At 43.8% G+C, this 20128-nt stretch overlaps 1 protein-coding gene across 1 annotated transcript in view; it reads left to right on the forward strand.

The window, feature by feature from the left end:
- Positions 1 to 10588: 10588 nt before the first annotated feature.
- DCHS2 (dachsous cadherin-related 2) overlaps positions 10589 to 20128 on the forward strand; it is a 177609-nt gene continuing 168069 nt past the window's right edge. Inside the window, exon 1 of the mRNA XM_039875917.1 lies at positions 10589 to 13178. Within this exon, the coding sequence (XP_039731851.1) occupies positions 11139 to 13178 (2040 nt within the window). The 5' untranslated portion in view covers positions 10589 to 11138. The remainder of the gene's footprint in view (positions 13179 to 20128) is intronic.

A 20128-nucleotide genomic window follows, 5' to 3' on the forward strand; every position in this document is an offset into this window, starting at 1 on the left:
TCTGGACCATTGCTTTCTGGAATGCCAGCTGGAGAAGTTTGGCTGTCATGCCCCGCTGTGGTAGTCTAATATACCCCAATAATCTGCTTGTGTAGGAGTAGATGGATCCCCAAAGACAGGCAACTTGTTTGTCTTAATAACGGAAGAGTCATGTTAGATAAATCATCAGAAATAAAAAGCAGAGTTCGATGATTTAAACTTCTCTTTATGTTGGTTTAAAGATTGCTGGAAGAAACCAAAAGGCCATCAAGAATGGATTTAATATATTTAGAGACCCTCTGCAAGAAGTGAGGTAAACCGATTTTTACCCACATTTGAAGAAAAGGAGGTTAAGATAATTTACCATGTAGTAATTTATTCGTCCAATAATATAGAAGACAATTATGTATTTTTTCTACCTTGAGACATTATTCTTATTGTTTTTTGCCTCTGTCTGCTTTAAAGAAGCTTAGATTCATTTAGATTTAGATAAATTTTAATTACTTTTCTGTCTCTAACTGCTATGTCTTTAACTGCTATCAATCAAATAATCCAAGTTAAGTATAACACTTTCCAAAATTGAATAGATACAGACTTCTAAGATCTTGAGTCCAAATTATGGCTCAGGAAGGTTCTGGATCTTCAGTCCAAACTGGAGGTGAAAGTCCCCCTCCGACAATGTGTCCTCGATGTTCCTAAGTTCTGCTCATAAGTTTTCTCAGCCCCATGAATCAACACCCTATCTCCTTTCAGAGCTGCCTAATCTAAATATAGATATTAAAATTTCCCTTCAAAATCCTTATTTGAAATTCTGAATGCATTTCTTCTTATAAGCCACATTTCGAATGGAGTACTATTTGATTGGATCAGCCTAAATGCTACTTCCAGAACGATTGGGCAGGTCAGTTTTTTCTGGTTTCAAGACCGGCATTTTCCTATTTTACTGCTCTCTTTAAGTAAATGTTTCACATAGGCAGAGATTTCTTGGTATCTTCCCAGCAGCCGTCTTATATCCAACATTGACTTTCCAGCATCCTTTTTTTTGTCCTTCTTCTATAACTTTCCGTAAAAGAGACCATGTCCTATTTCCCCAAACAAAAAGCTTTTCAACAGAATTTGATGGGACTTAAAAACAGAATTACAAAGTATTTTTGCTTTATAGTCAAGGGCTTCCAAATTAGTATGCTTTATACATACCAGCTTCATATCGTAAAGCTGTGAACTGTGATCCAGCCTCCATTCTAAATGAAACAGTATGGGCTCTGCTTCTCCTTTAAAAAAAAAGTCTTTAATTTTTTAAAAATCAAAGTAGCTGGAGATACTCATTTACATTATAGTTTATTGACTTGCTATATTTGGGGGCAAGAGCAAAGTAATTTTGATTATGGCAATTTAAAATAATTGCTCTTCTCAAAATAGAAGGGAAATTAGCTGGCCTGGTGGATCAGCCTTTTGAGACAATATGTCTCCATATGTCAGCTCACTGCTTTCTGCACCACCTGCTTGAGTCCCCATCAGGGACGCAGACTGATGAGATCACCACAGCGAGCTATAGATCTCGGGCGAGTTAACTGGTCTGAGGTTGCTTAGTAATGAGGAGAATGTCTCTGGAAAATGGGAAATTGGAATCTGTCACCTCTTAGCAAACTGATGAGTGATTGCTATTGTTTTGCATTTCTGTGGGGTTGGCACAGTTTATTAACTATTCCTCGGCCCTGAGAGTTTAGTGTCACTCCTGTTTCATAGGCAAGAACCTGAGCAGTGTGTTGCGAAATATAATTATTGAAAACAAAGTGAAGGTGAGCAGATTTCTCTGAGCCTTAGGATGCTAGCATTACCTGCCTGGAGCAAGCTTAGTGATGGGGAGAGGAGGGGATTTTCAAGGTGATGCTGGCTAGGATCATAAATCAAAACACTTCTGCGGAGTGACTCACAATGCATTGTCCCTGAAGAGTGACTTTACCTCCCTAAATTCCTGAAATCAAAGTTCGCAAATACCAATGCCAATGTGGCAGAAAAATGTGACAGTATTTTCAATAATTTATTTTGATTTTGATTAGGAATTAATCGTGGAAGAACAAGAAATGTCAGAATTATCTTAGCAAACCCCTTTATTTATTAAACAAATTTGCAAGCGGGAAGGTTCCAAGTTGTCAGTCCTTGCTTCATGCTATTAAAAAGAAACTTTGGATAAAACAATGTTCCTCGAGAAAAAAACCATGAAATCACAAACTTGGAAGAGACCTTAAAGGTAGTCAGTTCCAAACTACGATTTTATATGAAGTTACTGGGTGCCAATGGAAAAACCATTTAGTATTAATTGGTAAGAAAAATCTACTGTCGTGGTAAGTAGTACTAAAATACTTGTTAAGCTGTGGGTCCTGACACTTAGTAAGTCCTGGCCAGCATTAAAAAACAGAATAACAATAAAAAGTAACAGTAAAAATTAGGAAATATTAAAGTACATCTAGTATTGTAAGGGTACAGAAGGTGTCATGAAACTATTGTTCCAGCTGCATTGTGTGTACGTGCGCGCAGTGGCTTATGAAATAAAGCGTATATCTCAGAGTGGATTAGAAAAGTTTGAAAACTACTGCATTTAGAATTGAGTATGAGGAGATGAAAAGAAACAGATTCTTAGTGTGTGCATCAGCAGGTTTCCCATCTCATGGGTCAGTGACAACCTTGCCCCCCTGCCCCCGCCATTGAGTAGATTTCATGTCTCATTATATAATGCTGAGATCGTTCCCACAGTCAGGATTTATTTCCCTCCACGATATAACGAGAACCCAGTTTTCCGGCTACTGGTCCAAGCGCTTTAATTTAAAAGTAAAGTTCGTGTTCTTAACCCCTGTTCACAACGACTCCGTTGTCTTCCTCAGATAAATTGTGGCTACCTCTCAGCTGTATCCCAAATGCACATCTAGTTAAGGTTTTAACACTTGTGATTGTGTTTTCTTTGCACAGTATTCTTTGACCTTTTAAATGGGAGCTTTTTGTTGTTGTCACAGATGTTTTTCTAAAACGTTTTATAAAAAGATAAGATTTTTGGAGCATGCATTTAAATCAGTGAACAAAAACTCACCTTGACATTGTAAGAAACACATTCTCTGAAATGAATCTTCCTAAATTACCACCTGGAACTAATCCCTTGAGATACTGTAGGCTGGGAGCAAAACCAGTGCTGTGGTAACTTCCACCTTCTTTTCAAAGAGAATTTAGATGTTTGAGAGATAACAGAAGGTTTGGAAAAGCAGCTATTTATTATGGACAATGCAAGGAAGAGGACAAACTGGCTTTGGCATTGTCAGGGATGTTTTAGTTTCTTATTGCTGCTATAACTAATTACCAGGAACTAGTGGCCTGAAAACAACACATATGTATTATTTTACAGTTCTGGAGGTTAGAAGTCTGACACGTGTCTCATTCCACTAAAATCAAGGTGTTGGCAGGGCTCTGTTCCTTCTGGGTGCCCTGAGGAGGATTCATCTCCTTGTCTTTTCCAGCTTCTGGAGGCTGCCTGAACTCTCTCCCTCATGGCCCCTGTACCCGGACCTCAGCTTCCATTGTCCCATCTCCTTCTCTGACTCCAGCTTCCATTGTCCCATTTCCTTCTCTGACTCTGACTCTCCTGCCTTCTCCTTTCATTTATGAGGACCTTTGTGATTACGCTGGGCCCACCTGGATTACGTAAGATAACACATTCATAGGTTCTGGAGATTAGTATGAGGACTGTCTGGTGGAGTCCTACCGCAGGAGGAAGGGAGAGTGACATGCTTATAGGGTTAGGATGGGGTGACTGGGCACCTGCAAAATTCAAGGATTGGCGTCTGTTTCCACTCCATGGCCTTGTTCAGCTCTGCCTTTTTCCTCATGGGCCATGCTACACACCTGCTCAAAAATGAGCAATTGCCTCTCTGACTGCCCGTGGTTGTTTCCAGAATTTAACATTCATCTCTCTCCCCTGAAGAGCTTTATCATTTGGGTCTTTAAAGCATCTCCTCTAAACCACATCTTTTATGGCTGTTATTTTTAAGCTTGACCTTTCTGCCTAGATTAGAGACCAGGGCTTAAAAGAAGCAAAGAACAGCAGATAAAGCCCGTAGGTGAAGCAGGTGGGCTGAGGATAAAAACACAGGAGAAGAGAGGTTGAACGCCTTCAAAGCAGCTCTTGAAGATGAAGCGCACAGCAAAAACTCAGAAGCTGGATTTATAAATAAAGTAAAGTGTCCAACATAAAGGCCCATGAAAGCAGAGGAAAAAAAAATAAAAAACCATCTGCAGACACAGGAAGCTGTGTTTGAAGAGAAGCTCCTGCAAATGCAGTAATGTTCCTTCTGGTAGATATCCCGGAGTTCAGTATGATGGCGAAAACACTCAGCATGCAATGGCTGGGATGGATGTTGACCGTGGGACTTAGGCCTGCTTTCTTGCAAGACTATGGTTTATTAATTGAATGCATCTTGCCAGGCCAAGAGCTTCTGGAATTTCATTCCTCTATTTCTCTCTTTTTTGCACTGCATACAAATAGTTATGGGAAATAGGAATTGGCAGTAAACCAGAGGAAAGTTGAGGGGCACCTGAATTCAGGAAGCAGTTGCTACCACAGCCTCTCCAGGGATGGTAATCTATTTTCTGGGGGAAGTCACTGGGTGGAAGGGGCTCTCCCGAGACCTCCGGATTCTAGAGCCCTCAAACTCTAAGTCTGTGATTTCTCAAAGGACAAGTTCTCTCTGCAGTCTAAAAACATCTGTAAAAGTATTAAGTGCTGACTCAGTCCTTAAAATTTTAATAGCTTTTATAAGAAACCTCTATGTGCCTTAAAGTAGGTAAATTCATTGATTAATTTGTGCAAATATCTGCCTAATATCCAGGTTAGTTTTAGGGCCAGTGGTGGTATTTGTGTCATGGATTGCTGAAACAATATTTGGAAAACGTGTAAAAACTTATTCGATGCAAAAGAAGTTTTTATCAAAAAATGGAAATATGTGGAAAATGTAAATTATGATGATGGAGATAATGGTTTTTCCCTCAATTCACATGTGTTCAGAAAGGCCTAGCACATTCCTATTATGATTATGCTACTGTGTTGTTGATCACACTAAAGAAAAACAAGGCTGACATTCAATCTTGCATTTCTCTTTATGTACACACTGCTAAATCTAAAGAATTGGGGAAAAAACTCAGGTCCCATGTGATCCAGGAAACTTAATCAAGGAGCAGTGCTGCCAGATCCACATATGTTCCATGAGAAAACCGAGATAGTGACAGGGCCAAAAATCTGTGGCATAAGTTTTCTTCCCAAATGTCTGTGTATTAAGGAGTTTCTCATAGATAATATCTATATCCAGTACCTCCCCATCTGCGTGTGCTAATCGGGAACTGTGCTTCAATCCAGCAGGATCCATTTATTTCCAAAATAACTGTGTCTTGATCAAATAGGATTCATGTGTGCCTGTCGTAGTCAGGAGACACACTGGGCCGGATGTGGCTCTTTTCCCTGACTGCCTTGATTCAATGGGATCCAGGCATTTTCCAACTGCAGCTGTGGCTTGGGGGGAATCCAGGTGTTTTTCTCACTGAATATTTGTGGGATTGGCAGGGTCCTGGGTATTTCCTTTGCTTTCTGTGGCCTGGAATTATTATAACATATATTATATATATGTATTTCAGTGAACTTTGCCTTGTCCCAGGAAACGGATTGACTTCCTTTACTTCACACAAAGAGCAATTACACCTAGAAAAATGTGGGCAGGATTAAATGATACCTATCTTTCCTTCATGCTATCTTGTACAAATACATGAGTATTCTAAAAATCTCTTTGAGTGAAAGCAAGTAAATTTCCTTTGCACACTGAATAATTATCTCCTCCGAAGGTGTTACTTTATCGAAATGGATGTGTCACACCTGTTCCGACATCCACTTGATAAGAACCTGTTGGACTTGGCTTTGATTTCTGATTGAGGTAAGTCTGTTTCCCTAAGTTTGGCAATGCCTAGACCCTGTTAGAAAATGGTGTGTGGTTTTGGTTTCCACATCTCAAACAATCTATAGGGAAATTGGAAAGAGTTCAGAGAAGAGAAACAAAATGATTAAAGAGTTGGGGAAATAAGGAGCTGGGATTATTTCATCTAAAGAAAGACTTTCAGGGAAACAAGATGGTGGTGGTGGTGGTGTGTGTGCATGTGTGTGTGTGTGCGCCAAAGACAGTTAGAGAAGCCAAATCTTTAAGTCTATATGCTTGAGCAGGTTCGATTGGCCTTTGTAGGCCATCTGGAGTCTGGGGGAGGGAGCGGGGAGAAGTCGGTCTGCCTTACCAATTATTGGAAAGGAGAATAAGCAGTTTAGGAGAGAGAAGCGGACTTGGGGGAAATCGGGCAGGAATTACTTTTGCTGAGGTGTCCGTGTCAGACCTGCTTATGCTATCATCTTTAAATGCAGGGACCGCTTTAGTATATGTAACTCTTCCACTTCAGGCTTCTACAAGCTTAGAAAAGTATAGTTCAATATAAGATATCTAAATCTATGTAATGATAAGCTATTATATTTTCTCCAACCATATGACGAAATATCAGTATAAGGTTTTTCTCCATCTTCTCAAAGAATCAGAGGAAATGATACAATTGGCCCTTGAATGACATGGGTGTTAGGGATGCAGACTCTCGCCCATCTGCATATGACTTTTAATTCCCCTAAAACTTAGCTACAGTTGTCCTTCAGCATCTGCAGGGGATTAGTTCTGTGTGGCTGTTCTGCGCCCTCTATTCACACAAACACGCTGTCTGAAGTTCTTTTTTCTGTAGTTCTCCCAGGTCTTTCTCAGACCGTTACTATCACATTGTACTGATTTCAATGAGAATTCAGAAGCTGAACAATCTGCTTTAAGCAGAAAGTCACGGAGACGATAAATGAACAGTGAAGAGCTCAGAAGACCATGGGCATGGGAGCAAAACTGTTTGGGTTCAGATTCCAATTCCGCCGTTTACACCTACATGACTTGTTCAAGTTACTTGCCATGTCCGTGAACCTCAGTTCTTCATCTGTAAGATGGGGGTAATAATTATAATTACTTTCCTAAAAGGTTGATGTGAGATGCTTTGAATACTGCTTTGAGAACTTAGTAACTACTTAGATTATTTAAGTTAACTATTACAAAGCTAAGGACTATCTACAGTCTGGGAGAAAATGTTTTTGACAATGGACTTCCTACACTACATAAACTATATCACGCCAGGTGAAGATCTGCTCTGGGCCTTTTTCCTTTTGATAGTGTCGCTTCATGATACTGGGAGTTTTACATCTTCCCTCTCCACACATTCAGGGGTTGCTAAGAAGTCAGAGTTTGATATTACTGAGAATCCCAAAACGCTTCACCCCCCAAAATATTTCATCACACAAACAGAGGGCAAGGGACATAATATTTACTGAATGCTTTCTTTGTGCTAGTTCGCATGCACTGTCTCATTTAAAGCTCATAACATTCCTATAAGTTAGATATATAATCCCCAATTTAGAGAGGAGGAAACTGAGGCTTAACAAGGTTGAAATAATTTGCCCAAAGTTATAGAGCAGAACCAGGATTGCCCATTTCGAAGCCCAAATTCTGGCCAGTTACATCATGATGTTTCTCTCAAGAGAATCAGACTTTAACTCATTTCTGGCAGGCTGTTGGCTTCTGTGCTATTAAAATTATTATTATTTTTGCATATTTAAGAAATGCTCTTATTTCTTTTACTCAACTAAATTGAATTCTCAATTCTAGAATGCTGCTCAGGACAGTCAATGAAGGGTATTGTGAAATGGGTGGGAGACCTTGAATTGTACGTACTAGAAATATAAAGCCTGAAAATGAATTGGTAAACAGATGTTTGAAGTTCCTGATTTTCCATTTGTTTCTAAACTAAACCACTTTTTACAAAGAGTGTGTCAATGAAAGATGCAGAAAAACCAGCTGCTTTTCCTTTATTTTTAGATTCACATCAATATTTGATAACAGTAAAGTTTGCAAAATAAGTTGAAAATTTCAAAAATAAGTTCACGAAGCCCCAGCAAATGATTAAAATGAGTAAATTTTGAAGATTCAGTTCATCACAGTAAAGGTTCTCATGGCCAATTAATTCTGAGTTATGGCTTCAAACCCCTCCTTTAACAGAGTTATCCTTCATCTTCCCATTAGTTCAACCAGCCATCCATCCAGTCATCCAACACACTTTTAGTAAATAGAGACCCATTATGTGGTACATGCTGTTCCAGATGCTGGGATAGAGACCCATTATGTGGTACATGCTGTTCCAGATGCTGTTCCAGTGCTTACGGTGGTAAAGAGGGTTGAGATCACAATAGTCTAATAAGCAAATGAATAATACAAGCTACTTCCAGGTAGTGATAAGTGCTGTGATTTAATTATAATATGAAGACAGCTTATGGTGGAGAAGCTATCTGAGCTAGGGTGGTCAAGGAAGGTCTGTAAACAGTTGGTATTGGAGTTAAGACTTGAATGAGAAAGAGCCAAATCTTTGTAAAGCAGAAGAAATAACTTGAATTGTTAGAACCTTTCTGTGCCTGAAAGGTTCAGAAAGGTTCTAACAATTCAAACTTATACAGTCTTAGTCCACTCAGCTGCTATAAGAGAGCACCATAGACTGGGTGGCTTATAAACAACAAAAACTTATTTCTCACAGTTTTGGAGGCTGGAAGCTGGAGGCCAGAGTAACAGCATGATCAGGTTCTGGTGAGGGCCCTCTTCCTGGCTGCAGACTGCTTGCTGACTTCTTGTATTTCATGTGGTGGAGAGCAGAGAGCAGCAAGCTCTCCTTTTTTTTTTAAATTAAATTTATTGGGTGACATTGGTTAAGTCTCATGTCTCTTATAAGGGCAGTAATTCCAGGACCTCATGTAATCCTAGTCATCTCCCAAAGACTTGACCTCTTAATACCATCACATTGGGGGGTAAAATTTCAGCATATGAATTCTGGGGTAGATATGAACATTTGGTCCATAATAGGTACCAGAATCAGAAAGGAGGCAGTACAGCTGGATCCAGAGTGATGATATGAGATGAAGTCAGAAAAGTGAATAGGACTCTGTTAGGTGTTGTACTTTTGGAAGGAGTCTGAATTATAATCCAAGTGTAATGGAAATACATCAGCAAGTTCTAAGCAGAGAGTGACATGATTTAAATTAGCTTTAAAAACTTCTGTCCAGATGCAGTTGAGAATTACTTCTAAAAGAGCAAGAGTGGAGGCAGGGGAACTAGTTAGGGTGAGCTTGCAGAGGTCAAGGTAAAAGAAGACTCTAAAGACTCTATCTCCTTAATGGTAAGGAGACTTCACTGGTGAAAGGAAGCTGAATTTATTGTAATAATGTCTCCATTTACGTGCAACATACCCGCTATAAAACAAATTGTTTTATTATTATTTTGTGAATGGTAGGGTCGGGGTATAGAGTAGCAATTATATATAAGTCACTGTATGTTAAGCATCTTGCCACAACGAACCACTATGCCGGGCTTCTGGTCCTCCCTAAAGAGAGTTACAGTATCTAGAAAATTAATTTTTCCCTTCAGCCTAAGTGCAAAATTGCAGAGGCCATATGCTAAATATGGCCGGCTGTTCTTAAAGAGGGCACAGTGTCCTTCCTCCGACATTCTTTATTAAATAGAGTCCATTTATCAATTTCTACCAATTATTATGGATAATTGAGGGGAAACCTGTGACTATGACAATTTATTGGCATTTTTCTTGGGCTCATACACAAGCTATTTTGAAAGTGGTATGAATGTCTGCCTGCGAACTTCGTTGCTCACAGGCGATGGTGGAGCGCGGGGAGGTAGGTGGTCGAGCCTCAGTCATCCGGTCTTCCTGCCCGTAAATCAGCATCTTAACACATCCTGGCAGTGTCGTGCTGGCGCTGAATGTATGAAAAGTGCTCGCAAACCAAATCTATTGTCGTCATTCCTGGTGACAGAGGGGAGTGACAAGACGCTCACGTGTCCCTGAGCAGTAACGCGGCATAATAAAGTGTGGTTTGCACCATGTGTGTCACAGATTTGTCGGGGTTTCTCGAAGGTTTTTCCAAGTTCCGCCTTCCACCCTTTGCAGTTATCTTGGCCCCAGCTGTGCATAGGCTTTTGACTCCATCTATCCTTTCGCTGGGGACGAGTCTCTCGCCAAATGAAGAACACGAGTTTGGCTCCCTAAAGTGATTATAACCCCCACCCTCTCTGCTCAGCCTGAGCCAAGCGTCTGGCCTGCTTAAGGGACGGTCAAGGGGATGAAGAAAGAGGGCGTTGAGAGGCTGCTCCCTTCCCCCCACCATCGCCACTGTACGCAAAGCCAGGGCGGACGCCCCCGCCTGCGCATCCCACACCCGCCTCACCGCCCGAATCTCCGGGTCCTTTCTCTTTTGCATCCCTCTCCTCCGTCCCCGGCCCAGCTGCAAACGCACCCTGCTGCAGAGCGGCGACTCGCAGGTTGGAACTTGCCTTCGCGTGCGCCGCGTCACACGGCAGGGAGGAGACCGGAGGGGAGGGGGCGGGGGTGGGGGGTGGGGGCTGGGTCGCAGCAGGAGCCGCGCGTCCTGCGTGCCCCGAGATGCTGTGGGGAGCTGCCGCCCCCCGCAGCCGACGTTGCTGCAGCCAGAGCCTCCGCTCTCTCTCTGTCTCCTTTTCCCCCTCCCTCGCTCCGGACTGGTGCCCTCACTCTCGGCCTCTCCGCCCTTACTCCACCCCCTTTCCTAGGCCGACCCTCATTCTCTCCTTGTGTGTGCGCACTTTAAATAATTTCATGCTTTTTGGCAAAAGAAATAATGCACCTGATTTTACCAGGGAAAAACAATCAGCTGAGCAGAACAAGGAACAGATGTAAAAGGAATAAAAAGAGAGAGAAAAAGATGAGATTCGTTTAAAGAAATCCGGGGGCTGAAGAGGTGGCCGCAGAGGCAGAGGCAGCCAGAGCGTCCCGGTCTGCGTGAGCTGCAGGCAGAGGACCTTTTCACCAGTTGCAGATGTAACCTCGAGAACTCCTGAGTCTGTGGGTTTGTTTGCCAAACAAAGTCTTTTCTTCTTTGGCTGAGACACTGAAGAGGCTCCTGGATTTTTCTGCCATCCCGCCCCAAGCTGGCAGTTACCCGGGAGCCTACTCAAGGAGCTGGCATAGCAATGAGCCCTTCTGCGCGGAGGATGGGCGAAGGGCTTCAGCAACCGGGCGATCCCTCCGGGAAGCGTCTCCTGCTACCCAGGAGGAGAGGGTCAACCCGCCGGCGTCTGGGCGGTGGCGGCGGCGCCAGGGCGCAGCGCTTCCTGCTCCGGCTCTTTATGCACGTGTGGCTGTGGGCGGCCTCGGGCACATCTGCCCAGGTGTTCAACCTCACCCTTTCCGTGGACGAGGGACTTCCTCCGGACACTCTAGTCGGCGACATCCGCGCCGGGCTGCCGGTTGCGCAGCAACAGGAGGGGGGCGGCTTCTTTCTGTCCGAAGATTCGGATGACTCCCCGCTGCTGGACGACTTCCACGTGCATCCGGACACCGGCATCATCCGCACGGCGCGGCGTCTGGACCGCGAGCTACGGGACCACTACAGCTTCGTGGCCGCCACGCTGCTGGGCGCGGTGGTGCAGGTGGAAATCCGCGTCAACGACGTCAACGACCACTCGCCCCGCTTTCCCCGCGACTCTCTGCAACTTGAAGTCTCCGAGCTCAGCCCTCCAGGTACGTCGTTCCGCCTGCCGGGCGCCCATGACCCCGACGCCGGGTTGTTTAGCACGCAGGGCTACACCCTGCTGCAACCGTCTGACCTTCCCGAGGACCCCGCAGGACCCTTCTTCCAGTTGCACTATGGGACCCTAGGGTCACCAGGGTCACCGTCACTGCTCTCCTCATCACCCCTGGAGCCCCTAGACCTGGTGCTGCTGCGGCGCTTGGACCGAGAGGCAGCGGCGGCACACGAACTGCAGATCGAGGCTTGGGACGGCGGCCGCCCGAGGCGCACAGGCCACCTGCGTGTGGAGCTGCGGGTGCTGGATGAGAATGACAACCCGCCGGTATTTGAGCAGGGCGAGTACCGCGCGGCCGTGCGCGAGGATGCTCCGCCAGGCACGGAGGTCTGTCGCGTGCGCGCCGCCGACCGTGACCTAGGGCCTAACGGCCACGTGCGCTACCGCATCCGCGCCCGGCAGACTCCTGGGGCAGGTAGCAGCAGCGAGGCACTGGGGGACGCGGCCTACTTCGCCGTGGAGGAGCTGAGCGGAGTGGTGCGGGTGCAGAGGCCGCTGGACCGCGAAGTGCAGGCCTGGCACCAGCTGGTGGTCGAGGCCCGCGACGGAGGTGCCGAGCCTGAGGTTGCCACTGTGCGCGTGTCCATCGCTGTGCTGGACGTGAATGACAACCGGCCTGCCATTCACCTGCTCTTCCTAACCGAGGAGGGTGCCGCGTGCGTCTCCGAGGGCGCCCGACCCGGCGACTACGTGGCTCGAGTCTCGGTGTCCGACGCTGACGGTGACTTGGAGAAGGAAGAGGAGGCACTCGGGGAGCTTGGTTTGGGACTCGAAGGCAGGACCATTTCGCTGTCCTTGGAGGGAGCTGAGGGAGCCTTCGCACTGCGGCCTGGCGGTTCCCCGGGGGTATTTTTTCTTTGTGTCGAGGGGCCCTTGGACAGGGAGACCCGCGACCTGTATGATTTGCGCCTGGTGGCCACGGATGCGGGATCCCCGCCGCTGAGCACAGAGGAAACCCTGCTGCTCCGGATTGCTGACCTCAACGACCAGCCGCCTCTCTTCAGCCAGGAGCATTACCAGGCCTCAGTGTCTGAGGCCGCGGCCCCTGGCACCGCGGTCCTGTGGGTCAGCGCCTCCGATGCAGATGAGGCTGGCACCAGGCACGCCCGACTGCGGTACAAGCTGGTCCACCTTCCTACTCGCTGCAGCCTGGAGGCTCTGAGGACCGCAGCGGAGTGCGGACCGTCCTTCACTATTGATCCCGAAAGGGGCCTGATCAGCACCACCCGGAGGCTGGACCGAGAGGTCCAGGAGATGGTAGAACTGAGAGTGGTGGCCCAAGACCTAGGAGAGCCCCCGCTATCTGCCACCTGCCTAGTGAGCATCACCGTGGACGACATGAATGACAACGAGCCCATCTTCCAGAGGCAGGTGTACAACGCCACCCTTGCGGAGCATGCCCCGGTTGGACACTGCTTTCTGCAGGTGAGTGAGCTGGGCAGTGAATGAAAGGAGGCCTGGGGAAGGATGGCGCTGTTGTGAGTCTGTCCAGAGAAAGAGAATTGTGATGTGGTGGTAATACCCTAGCTCAAGAACAGGGGACATGGGCTCTACACCTCTGCAGTGAGATGATTGGGTGACCCCTGGCCACCTAACTTTTCTGCCAGAGGTTTGGAGTGAATGACCTCCTGGGTCCTTTCTACATAACATGATGTTTGGACCTTGCTTTTGCTTATAAAATTCTGGTTTCTTCATGCGGTTATATGCACCTCGGTTGGTTTGGGGAAAACCACCTGTTCTCAGTCAAACAGTAGGTGAATGGCAATGTCTCATATTTTTCAGCATCATTATGTGACACCCTAGGGAAATGAGGTGGCCCTCACAAATTAGTTTTTTCAAACAAACAAGTGTATGCCTTTAAACACTGAAACTGTTTTGAATAATCATGGAGTAACCAGAGACTTCTTATACACAGTCCTACCTTCTTTTGAAGCTTACGAAGGCTAATTGAAGACAGCGAGTCATTTTTATCAGTTGTGGGCCCTGCTCCCCCAGTGGTGTCTTCAGGACTCTTCGGAGTAGTGGGGCTCAATCATCCTTTGTAAGATGCAGGCTCTGTACTCTGCTTTTGGGTGTGTTGCCTTTTAGAGTTCTGATCTCTTCTTCGCTCGCAGGAGGTTGTGGTGTGCAACCTCTAGCACCACTCCTTATTGATTCCAATTTCCTATTTCTTGTCTGATGTGAAATAACAAACCAGATTTCCAAGAATGGTTTATTCACTCCAAGAAAACTTGAGTAATAAATAGAACCTGCGAGGCTAACTAGTGAGTGAAGCTCTAAAGCTTCATTTTGCTCTCAGGCTGGGTTGTTTTAAGACCACTATGGCTTATTTCCTGGTTCTCATGGAGAGGCTTTGGCCTTTATAAGTTATATCTCAAATTATAACCTTTAGATAAGTAAGATGCTACTACATTATAAATATGAGCTTTATGACTGCTTGTATGTATATATTTTAATCTTTTGGATCTGTGGGCAATAATAATCTCCATCCTTTTGTCTAGCACGATTGGTGACTTTGAGTTGCTAGGTTATTAAAAGAAGGCTTGAAAATCAATGAATGCTTGCTGCTGAAAGGGACAAATCCACAATTGTCAGTGAATAACATAATGGAAGATTATTTACCTCTCAAGCAGAGTCTAATGTGATGCAGGTTGGCGGGTCTTCTTCCATCCAAGGTAGGGCCAGGCCTGGGAGTGACTTAGATCAGGTCCACCAACTTCCCATTGGTCGGAGCTCAGCCACGTGGCCTCAGGCGTACTGCAAAGGAAGCCGAGAATGGAGAGGAGCACATGGATGCCAGGGTGTGCTGATAGTTTCTGCTGTGGATTTCTAAAAATAAAGTCATAATAGGTAAGGAGTTGGACTAGATTTCTTCCATCTGGAAGACCTTAAGCCTCTTGATATGAAACAGTACAACTTGGCTCCATTTAAAGGAAAATAAGCAGGGTGGATTAATTGTGATTCCTTTGATTAGAACCTATCTTTAGAACCCATTGTGAGATGATTTGGCCGTGAAGTGTGAGTTTACCCATTGTTATGACTCGATATGTGGTGGATCCGTTATGGTGAGCTGACCTTGGCTCAAGTGTGGGACTGCATCTCCAACTGCAATAAACCTTTCCAGGTTGCCACGTATTGCTGTAGATATTATTAAGTCGCATTGATTAGAATTTCTGGAAATTCAAGTGATCTAGCCCCTGAAGATTTCAGAAACCCTCTTATCCACTGGTGGCTCTCTGGTGGCCTCTTCGCAGCAGCTGGCCCAATCTTCTGTTTTCCATACGTCTTCTAGCTGACTGCCCCCTAACTTCCAGGTAAGCCTCACTGGCGTATCTTCCATATGCTTTCTTTTTTAAATTTAAGTATAGTTGGTATGTAGGTTAAATTAGTTTCAGGTGTTTAATATAATTTGACATTTTTATACCTTATGATGTGATCACCTCACTAGTTCTAGTAATCATCTGTCACTGTGCAAATCCATCACAATATTATTAACTATATTCCCCTTCACCTTCTTCTCCCATCCTTCCATCCTCCTCCCCCTGGCAACCATCTCTTTGGTCTCTGTTTCTGTGAATCTGTTTTTGTTTTGTTTGTTTTAGATTCTGCATGTAAGTCGAATCGTGCAGTATTTGTCTTTCTCTTTCTGACTTATTTCACTTAGCATAATACCTTCTATGTCCACTCATGCTGTCACATTCTATTTTTATTGCTGTGTAATATTCCATTGTATGTATATACCACATCTTATTTTTGTTCATCTATTGATGGACACCTACGTTGCTTCAATATCTTGGCTATTGTAAATAATGCTGCAATGAACAGCTTTCTGTCTTTTTACTCTCGACCTTTTTTTATACCACTTTGTAAAAATGAACCTCTCTAGCTAACCTTTGGATCTCATGGCCACTCCTTCCCTCCAGAGCTTTGTTTAATCACATTAAATAAATCCTTAGAACTGTACCTTCTTTCTGTTGCTTCCTGCCAGTTTTCTCCCTATAGACCTCATACTGCTCTGTACTCTTTTATCAGAATCAAACAAAAACAAAACAAGAGATAACAGGAAAAGAAAAATTCAGTCCTAGATTCCCTGTAAGGGACTACCATGTCATCTAATAAAACACACCCTTGAACCTTCAAGGCATCTTGGTGGTTTCTCCCAATCACATATCCGCTCTTATTTCTGCTCCTGATGCTCCCACAGTGCTGGACATCCTCGCATCCTCCAGGGCTGGCTGAACCCTTATCCCAATTCCATACCCACATTGGAACTTTCCAAAGTTCCAATGTGGGCAGAACAAAGGGATTTAATACACAATACAAGAACCGGTAACAGCCTGAGACGAGTGACCTCTAGTCCCAGAGGGTTTTCACAATCGTGTGGGAACTGAATTGGCTTCCTTAATTTCTTGCTCCCCACTGACCCTCTCCCTCATGTGGGGAGTCCCTTCTTAACAGCCCACCCCTCAAGAGCTCCTGTCAGTATCTCTTGGTGCTTTTATGGTCAAGGCAGAGAGGGACTTCTACTCTGCAGACAGTCAGGGTTCCCCCTCCCCCTGCCAAGTTCTATTATTTGGCCTTAAAAATTCTCTCTTTCCTCAGATTACTGTCAGAAAGACTAACTTCAGCCTCTAGGCAGGACCTTCATTTTCTACCCACACTAAGTTCAATGATGTGAACTGTACTTATAGCTTTTATCTTGTAACCAGATCTTTTTTTTTTTTAAAATTACTGTTGTCTAGTCTTTATTTATCTATTTTTAATGCCTACAGCACCTGATGTTCCAAGGTGGTCTCCCATCCAAGTACTAACCAGGCCTGACCCTGCTTAGCTTCAGAAATCAGATGAGATTGGGCATGTTCAGTACCGGATTTTTTTTTTTAGGCGAGGCAACCTTTGGTTGACCTCACAGATTGCAAGGACCTCGTCAGTTTACAATCCCTTATTTTTTATTTTTTACACCTACAGCATCTGGTCTTCCTAGGTGGTCTCCCATCCAAGTACTAACCAGGCCCGGCCCTGCTTAACTTCCGAGATCAGTACCAGATCTTAATATAACGCCAGCATTCTCACCTGAATCACGCATAACAAGATTATTCTCTCATATCCCTCAAATATCAGCACTGTATTAATTCATTCACCAATTCACTTATTTAAGCAAATGACAGCATTCATTGAATAAGTAATATTCAATGGACAAATATTTATTGAGTACCTATTACATGCCAGGGACCGGTCTTGGTGCTGGAGACATGGCAGTGAGCACAGTGGGCGAGGTCCCCATGCCAGTAGGTTCTCTCCTTCCTTCCTCTGTCAGTCCTCGTGAGTGAATGACAGGTGCCCTGCCTCCACTTGCTGATCACTCTTTAGCCTCATTCTGACCTTCCCCCATCACTATACTAAATTCTGCCTTTCCGAAGGCAGCTTTGTTCTTTTATTTCAAATCTAGTGGGTTTTTCTTTGTCATAGCCTTGATCATTTTTTTCTAAAGCATTTTGGACTGTGACTCACTTCCTCTTTCTTAAGTGCAATTCTTCCCTGCCTTTTGTCACACTGGCTCTGTCTTGCCAAATGCCCCTTTCCTCTTGTGCCACCCCACTCAGTGTGGTATGGACATTTCAAGGGTACTGTCATCCTCTCATTTCTCTCTTTTCTGTACTTTCTTCTTATATATTCCCAGAACGTCACCGTGTTTTATTTTTTGCATCTCCAGGTCAACCTCCCTTATAAACTCCAGATTAACATTTCTCTACTTGGTACGTATCTCTCTACCTTGATGTTTTTTTGGCACCTCAAATCTAACATTTCCCAAATTGAACTCATTTCCCTTCTGCTACTTTTTTCTTTCTTTTATTTTCTGACTTCGTTCATCAGCTTCTTTTGGAAACTCTCCTATCTTTGTGAATATGTCCTTTCTATAGATGTGTTAATGCATTCGGTGTGTGTCTGTGGGATGTATTTGCTATTTGTTGGCATGGTTGTGTTTGCATCGTTGAGAATTACAGGGTAAAGAGCAAGGTCCCATCTCCTGTCAATCAGTTAGATAAAAAACAATGTCTCGAGATTCTGAACGTGGGTTGTCAGAGGGAGCACCTGACGGTGCTTGTTTGTTCACAAAGTTGTGGTCTGACTTTGAGAAACCTGCTAGGTGGGGTGCCTGGGCGGCTGACCTTAAAAATGGTGTCTACCATGTGGGAAGACATGAAGGGTGCGAGGACCTAATTCTCGCTGTGCTCCATGGGCTGAAAAGGACTAGACCACATCTTGTTTCTGATTCATTATATCTTTGAAGGCTATTTCCTTTTTATTAACTCCCTAGCCTTTAGTAAAGTCTTTCTAAATGTGTTAGCTTTATCTCGGCTGTAGTATGGAGGTAAAAATGGAGAACCCAAAACACCCCTTAGGTGATGATATGATTGAAAGGAGTGTTATTAATTAGCTTTAGTCAGAGTGTCCAGGGCTGGCAGCCCCTCTCCTGAAGTCTGAGTGGTGATAATGGCGAAGGATGCTGAGGTCAGGTGGTTCTCAGGAACAATGTGAGGCCCTTTCTCTCAAGAGGCTCTTAGTGCCGATTTAGGATGTAAGAGACTTTATTAAGGAAGATGTTTCCTAAAATCTTAGTGTCATCTTTGACAAATTTGACCACAGTAGTGGCCAAGGCCTATGGTGTTTCTTACCTCATTCACACCCATGGTTGTCAGCTAGTTCTGTCTACCATCACTTCTTGTCTTCCGTTGCCTGTTCTTTAAACTGCGGGGATTGTAGGCATATCTCAAATACCAACTCCTCCCACTAAATATTTTCTTATTCTGTTTCTCTCTTAATGTTCTATCTGTTTCTATCTGTTCTATCTGTTTCTCTCTTAATGTTCTTTATGGTGCTACAGTTTTCTTGTCTTATTAAAACAGAGGATTGCGAGTACCTTGTGGGGTTGCAATTTAATATTTGAGTCCCTCGTAATTAATATTGTCCTCAATCTCATGTACTAGAAGATCAAAAACTTTGTTGAATTATATTGAAGAGCTACATAGCAAAAAAAAATATGTCTGCTAATAAGAGTTACATCTAGTCAAGGTGTTTACTTTTTCATTTTTCACATTATATATAATAGATATTAATTTTATTATAAAGTTTATCTACTTAATATATTTTATCATTGGTCCTTTGGAATTTTATGGTCCGAATTGCATTGCTTATCCTTTACTTTTTGTTTCCCTCACCTTACTACCAATATACTTTTATTATTTACCTTCATACATGCTCCCAGACTTCCACAGTGTATACCAGCTTTGACAGTCATACAATTGCATTACTCAAACGTGATTGTCTTATTCTGACTCCTTTAAATGGCCTGGTCCTATCTGTACAAATACACCAAAAGCATGTAAGATTTCCACAGCAATGCCTGTCTCCAGTATATGTCTAAATCACCTGCTGTCATCTCATCTGATCATCTGACTCTTCCGGGCTTTATACCTTAGTTCCCGCATGTGCTATATATGGCTGTGGCTTTGCTTTGATGAGCTGTCTTAGGCACTCAGATTCCATCATAGAATTCTCTCTCAGACTTCATGTTTATATCTCTCTTCTCCCTTTCTCCCATACAACTGCTACCCAAGACCATCAGCTTTCTTTACTTCCTTTCTCCTTTCCCACTTGGGAAAGGTGATCAGATAATATATTTGGATATGTAATAGGGGGAGTATAACCTAGAATCTGGGGATGTTATCTGTAGTTATAGTCAATATATAACTTTCCAATAATTTGTCTAGTTCTTGGTTCTGTAACAAAAAGATGACCGATATGACATTGTGGAGCGTTCATAGCTTTGAAGGTTAAAATTAGGCTCCATGCAGTGATGAAAATGTAGACAGACTGTGGGGGTGGGATGCCTGGGTTTGAATCTCAGCTTTGCTGCTTACTAGCTATGGGATCTTGGACACTGTGCCTCAGTTTCTTCATGTGGAAAATGTGGATAACAATAGTGTCAGCTTGATAAAGTTTTTGTATAGATAATGAATTAATACATATGTGCTTAGAGTAGTTCTTGACTCATAGTAATTGCCCAATGCATGTTATATGTTATTAAATGTTAGTAAATAAGGCTTCTAGAAATGATGAAGGGAACTATTTTGCCTGATACAGCAAAGGCTGAGGACTCATTGAAAATGACATTTCAAATAAAAATTCTTTTACACTCAAAGATGGAAAAAAGAGCAGAAAAAATTTAAATTGCATGTTAGGGTTTTAGTTAGAAGTATGTTTCTGACAATGAAAGCAGAAATCTGTTTTACTTACTTTGGACACTTGTAACAAATCCTTGTGGGTTACAGAATCCCACCTGTCTTAAGGAAGGTTCAGATGGCCTCTCTCTC

This window comes from Pteropus medius, unplaced genomic scaffold (genome assembly GCF_902729225.1).
Source record: "Pteropus medius unplaced genomic scaffold, Ma_sr-lr_union100, whole genome shotgun sequence".
NCBI classification, from domain to species: Eukaryota; Metazoa; Chordata; class Mammalia; order Chiroptera; family Pteropodidae; genus Pteropus; species Pteropus medius.